This window comes from Macaca mulatta, chromosome 10, assembly GCF_049350105.2.
Source record: "Macaca mulatta isolate MMU2019108-1 chromosome 10, T2T-MMU8v2.0, whole genome shotgun sequence".
Classification (NCBI taxonomy): Eukaryota; Metazoa; Chordata; class Mammalia; order Primates; family Cercopithecidae; genus Macaca; species Macaca mulatta.
In genome coordinates this window covers 97,956,117-97,961,987 of record NC_133415.1, presented here as the reverse complement: position 1 = coordinate 97,961,987, position 5,871 = coordinate 97,956,117, and the positions used below count along the sequence as shown (strand labels likewise).

The window sequence follows — 5,871 nt, the reverse complement described above, 5'->3', positions numbered from 1 at the left end:
CTGACTGAGTTTCTCTGGCTTCCCTGAGGCTGCAGGTGTTAATCTGGGGGGCCCTGGGCCCTGAACCGGCAGCAGAAACATGAGGATCCAGAGCCTCCTCCTCCTGGGGGCCCTCCTGGCTGTGGGGAGTCAGCTGCCTGCTGTCTTTGGCAGGAAGAAGGGAGGTGAGTGCGGGAAATCCCTCTGCTCTGGGGACCAGATTGTCCCTACTTCTCTAGGGAGAGTAAGGGTTTGGGAGAAGGCAGGTCATTCCCTGTGGGGGGTGTGTGCGTGTGTGTGCATGTGTGTGTGTGTGTGTGTATGTGTGGATGCCTGATTCTTAGTGCTTTCAGAAGCCTGTGTTTTTATTTGTGTACATTTGTGTCCACCTGCTTGTGTTGGTATTTGTAAGTGTCTTTTCGGCCAGTTTCTCAGTGCTTGTCTGTGCCTGTCTATATGTCAGGGGGTGGCGGGGCGGGGAATGCACCTGCCTGTCTCTGTGTAGACGTGTGTCTTTGTGCCTGCCTGTCTGTGCAAAGCTCTGTCTGCACACGTACACTTAGGAATGGCTGCATGCACACGTCTGAGCTTGTGCCTGTCCATGTGTATCCATGTGTGTCTCTGTGCCTCCAGGTGTGGGGAGGGACCCTGTCTGCACCTGCTGGTCTGTGGTGTGACTGAGTCGGTGGGTCCACCGCCCCATCTGTGGAAAGGACTTGGGAATTGAGGAGAGGGTGTGGTTTCTGGGATCTGGGCTTTGTGGGGAGGAAGCTCTGTCTCTAGCTCTCATCACCCCAACCTGCTGTCCCCATTCCCACCCCTGACAAGGCTGGGTCTGGCCTGCTGACAGGTGAGGGAGGGCCGCTGAGTGACTAGACAGGTGACTCCTGCTCTGGGTGAGGCCTCCACCTCCATCCTCTTCTGGGGCTGGAACACTCTAACCTACATTCACCTGTGCAACCCTGGCCCTGCCTTTAAGAAAGGGGACAGTAATGGGGACAGGCTGAGGAAGGAAGTACACTGGTGAGCTCCAAGGCCGGACCCTGTGTTGGCTGTGATTCATGCACCATCACCACGTAACTCCTCAGTGTGATGCTGTGAGGACAGGACTATTTTTATCCCCATTTTGCAGATGAGGAAAACTGAGGCATAGTGGGGAAGCCCTTAACAAGGTCAAAGGCTGACTCTGAGTTAGTGCCAAACGTGGCATTTGAATGCAGGTATTTGGAATCAGAAAGATTCACCTTACGAACTGTTACAGCAAAACCCCAGGACTGGACAGAAGAATGCACCCCCAACCTAGGAAGGAGCCGAGAGACCAAAGAATTACTTGGATAAGGCCAGATTGGCAAGTGTGTGAGTTTATTAGGACTTCCATACAGGGCACTCCCGGAAGGCAGCAGGACAGGTCTGAAGACTTACTCCATGTAAAATGAGGTCCTATGCCTCTCTCTCAGGAGTGAGTGGTGTCTCGAGGAATAAGGGCCTGGCACACAGTAAGCACAGCATAAGTGGGTGATTTGGGGGAGTCCTTGTGTTCCTAGGGAGCACACCCCGATATTCAACCTGGCTGCTCAGATGTAAAGAGCTGGCACAGCAGAAACTGAGCCTGCACAGGGCCACTCTGCATGGGCAGGTGTGACACGCTTGCCTCTCCCCCAGTTCACCACACCTTGTCCCCCACTGGTTTCTCTCCCATGAGACATCTGCCTGGCTGCTGGTAGAATTTCAGACAATGGAGGAAGGTGACGAGGCCAAGGGAAGGGAAGTCTCAGTTTGTTACCTGTGGAAGCCCAGCCACCTCTGTTTATAAGAGCTCCCCATTCTGCCCCTTCTCACTCAAACGTCTGGGTGTCTCTGATACAAAGATCCTGGCATAGTCCCTGATAAACAGCAAGTGCCTAATTAAATGCTGTCAGCAGTTATGTGGTATTGGGAAGATATACGTGTCTGTGTAGCCCTGTGCATATGATTCTGTGTATATGACTGTGTATGCGTATATATGTCTCTGTTCACACACATATGCTATATATTTATATACACAACTGTGTGTGTCTGAGTGTCTGTGTATGTATCTATGTGGGTAGGCATGTGTATATGACAGTATGCTCATGTATTTACAGTGATTATGTTCCAGCTCATATGTACATATGTGACTGCCTATTTATATATGTGTTTATAAATATATTGCATATGTAAAACTATCTGATGTATGTCCATATGTATATATGTGTGTATTAAGTTGAACCATGTAAAATTGCTACTTTTGTAGATAAAACAGTTGACTATCTGCAATTTCCTATTGTTAAGCCCGTAGCTAATTGTGTGTCTAGATCTAAATGTGCTTGTGTATTTGACTATGTGTGTGTATCGTCTGTGTGTACAAGTGTATATATTTAACCATGTCTGGATACAATTCTTTTGCTCTCTAAGTCTACACACCCGTGGTGGATGCATCCAGATGACCATCTGTGTGTATGACTGTCTCGATGTACACATCTGTGAGTGAAGAACCTGGTTTGGAGGGACTGTTAGGAAAGGCAGGCAAACAAAGTGAGTGTGACCACCTAGAGCCTCTCACACAGGCTCTGCACACACCAAGCTTTTAACCCCACCTCCACATTGCAGCTATCACAGTTCTTCCACTGGAAATGCCAGCTGTCATGCCCTCTCCCTATCTGCCCATTCCCCAAGGTTCAGCCCCAGGCTCCCGGGTACAGAAACTCTCCCTGCCTGACGCACCTGGCTCCACTGGCTTTGAGTGCAGGCAGCTCCGTCTGGCCCACCCTTTGAGGCCTGAGCACCTTTGGCTTGAACTTGCGAATTCAGGGCTAAACCTTGGACCTCAGTCTGTTTCCCAGGAGCCCTCACATCACTCCCACTACCCCAAACCCACACTTTTCCCCCCTCCCCAGGCCAAGCCTTTCTTTCTCCAGCAGGGGGCAGCAATTCAATTTAAACCAACCCGCTCTGACAGCTGAAGTTGGCTTAGAGCACGTAGGATGTGAGCAAAGTGCCTACTTACGTGTGCAGCCAGCACCCAGGCAGGGGGCTGAGGGGGAGTGGCGGACACAGAGATAAAGTCACCAGATCCAGCTGCCCCTCGGAGCTCTTGAACATTTTCTCTGATGCTGGATTTAACTGAAGGCCTGGGATCTGCTCCATGTCTACAGCTCAAGGTGGATGGAGACTCATAGAGGTCAGAGGGAGCCGGGCCCTGGGAGTCCTAACTCCAGCCCATGTGGGTCTGGGCAAGTCACTGCCCCTTTCAGGCCTTGATTTCCTCCTCTACATGGAGGAAGATACTGATTTCCAGCTTTATGCATGAAATCTGAACATGGCTCAAAATCCCAGCAAGAAGAGTGGTTAGGTAAGCTCTGGGACAGAACACTCTACAGCCATTCAGAAGAACACCTCAGAGATAGAGTTAATGCCTGATCCTCGAAACCATGCCATTTGCAACAGTGGTGAACGCAACAGTGCAGACGTGGCCAGCTGTGGCTGTGACAGTGCACCAGGCTGGCCGCTGCTGACGCATGTGCGATGCTGGGCCTCACTTCCAAACCCTTTCTTTCCAAGTCACTGAGCCCCTACTGTTGTGCACCAAGTGCTGTGATATGGACCAATGGTGAGCAAAGCTAGCAGGGTGTCTACTCTCATAACCTCCAGCCAAGTGAGAGATACAGACAAACAGATGCAGCGTCACAAACTCTGGAGGAAAGAACTGAGTGTGTGTGTGTGTGTGTTGGGGGCGGGGGGGGGGGCTGACCTAGTTAATGTGGGGTCAGAGAAGTAGAGTCTTCTGAGGATGTGATGTATCTGCTGAGTCCTAATGAGCCGACCAGGCAAATGGAGTATAGGAGAAGTGCACCAGGCAAAGGATGCAGCCAGAGCCAGAACGCTGCAAAGAGAGCTGGCTTGGAGCAGATCTGGAGCCACTGAGTGGAAGGGCAGTAGAGGATGGGGCTAGAGAGATGGGCAGGGCCCAGACCAGGCATGGCCTTATTGGCCACAGTGGAGAGGTTGGGCTTCATTTTCCCCTATCATTTGTGCCATCTGAGTCTCAAACTAGTCCAGCTTCCCATTTCACAGCCAGAAAACTGAGGCTTGGAGTCATTAGAAACAAACAAACAAACAACAACAAAAAAAAAAACTAGCCAGAAGACAGGCAAGAAGCAAGGGATGGAGAATTCAGATCTTGTCATTCCCAGGTGAGTGCTTATTACATAACCGTGAGCTTCCTCCAGCTGCAATATTGGGAGATTCTCTTACAGAGAAATGGGGAGGCTGTCCAGCAGATGATGGGCCGTGCCTCCTATCGGTGCCTGACCAGTGCGTGGAAGACAGCCAGTGTCCCTTGACCAGGAAGTGCTGCTACAGAGCTTGCTTCCGCCAGTGCATCCCCAGGGTCTCTGGTAAATGCCCCTGTCTACCTTGCTGACCACCCAAGCCCCAAGCTCCAGGGCCGGTGGGCACAGGCAGAGCTCACCCAGTTCCCTGTGTTGCAGTGAAGCCGGGCAGCTGCCCACAGGACCAACTGCGCTGCCTCAGCCCCATGAACCACCTGTGTCACAAGGACTCAGACTGCTCGGGCAAAAAGCGATGCTGCCACAGCGCCTGTGGCCGGGATTGCCGAGATCCTGCCAGAGGTGTGGCTCCTGGGTGCCCGGGGCAGGTGCCTTCCCTCTCCGAGCCCCAGCTCTAATACTTTCTTCACTGCTGCAAGCTTAACAGCATGCCTCCCCAGAAGTCAGGGCCTCCCGTGGCTAGGATTGGGGAATTGGATAGGGGCTGGGGGAGTCCTGCTAGGATAACAGAGGACCTGGAAGTCCTTGGTTCTCTTCTTGATCTTGCTGTGGCATCTGGACAACAGCCCTAAACTGCTCCAGGCTTCCGTTTGCCCTTTTGAAGGGGGCGGAGGAGTCCAGCCTTGGTGGCAACCAGAGCTGAGCTGGTCGGGCATGGATGGGAGACCAAGGCCAGAAACCAGAGCCCTATTATGGGAAGGAATTAACCCTTTCTTTCTCCCTCCTCAGGCTAATTCTGATTTAGGATCCGTGGCTCTGCACCTAAGCTGGGGACCAACGGAAAGAGTTCACGATGGGAGGCCTGGGGCCCTGCCCGCCGGACAGCACTATCTCTACTAGCGGTGGTTCCAGCCTTCTGATAAACACTGGCCTGCTGTCACTTCCCTGCAACGCATCTGCCCCTGGATTCTCCCCCTGGGAGTCAAAGTCCATAGCCTGACCTCGGAGGAAGGCCTCTGTATCACGCCAGCACCCTGCACCACTGCCACATGAGCTTCCCACCCTTCCTAACACGTTCACACCAATCCGTACATGCTGCTTCCTCCACCAAGAAAGCCCAATTCAGGCAGACCCTGACCTCTCCCTCAGGCAGCCCAACCACCCAGAATGAATATTCTAGCAGAGTTTTCCGAACATCAGTCACTCACCTCTTTCATGATTTTCACCATAACTACAAAATAGCACCACGATGGGCTGCACGCTGCCTGTGCCACCATTTACTTAATGTTTTCTTTAAAGGACTCACTTTTGTGTACAAATAAATTCATTTCAAAAGAAAATTGATATCACTACTATAAATGAGATAAATGAGATCAATTGCCACAAATGGAATTACGAAAACAAATACAATGGAAACAGCTCAGTTCCATTAAAGTAAATCATGTCAGATTAAATGATATTAAATAGTGTTATTAAACTCTAGCTAGCAACAGCCACCTGTCAAGACTGAGCCTGAAGCCTGTACTCGGTCTATGTTTTTTGTTTTTTGAGAGAGTCTCATTCTCTTGCCCAGGCTGGAGTGCCGTGGCGCGATCTTGGTTCACTGCAACCTCCGTCTCCCCAGTTCAAGCAATTCTTCTGCCTC

General features: G+C 51.4%; 1 protein-coding gene across 1 annotated transcript; it reads left to right on the top strand.

Annotated features, from left to right (window-relative positions):
* On the top strand, nucleotides 1–5,577 carry WFDC5 (WAP four-disulfide core domain 5). Its single transcript, NM_001168686.1, has 4 exons — nucleotides 1–164; nucleotides 4,254–4,394; nucleotides 4,488–4,628; nucleotides 5,016–5,577. Exons 1-4 carry the CDS (start codon nucleotides 80–82, stop codon nucleotides 5,018–5,020), a joined length of 372 nt encoding a protein of 123 aa, NP_001162157.1. The 5' UTR covers nucleotides 1–79; the 3' UTR covers nucleotides 5,021–5,577.
* Nucleotides 5,578–5,871: the final 294 nt, after the last annotated feature.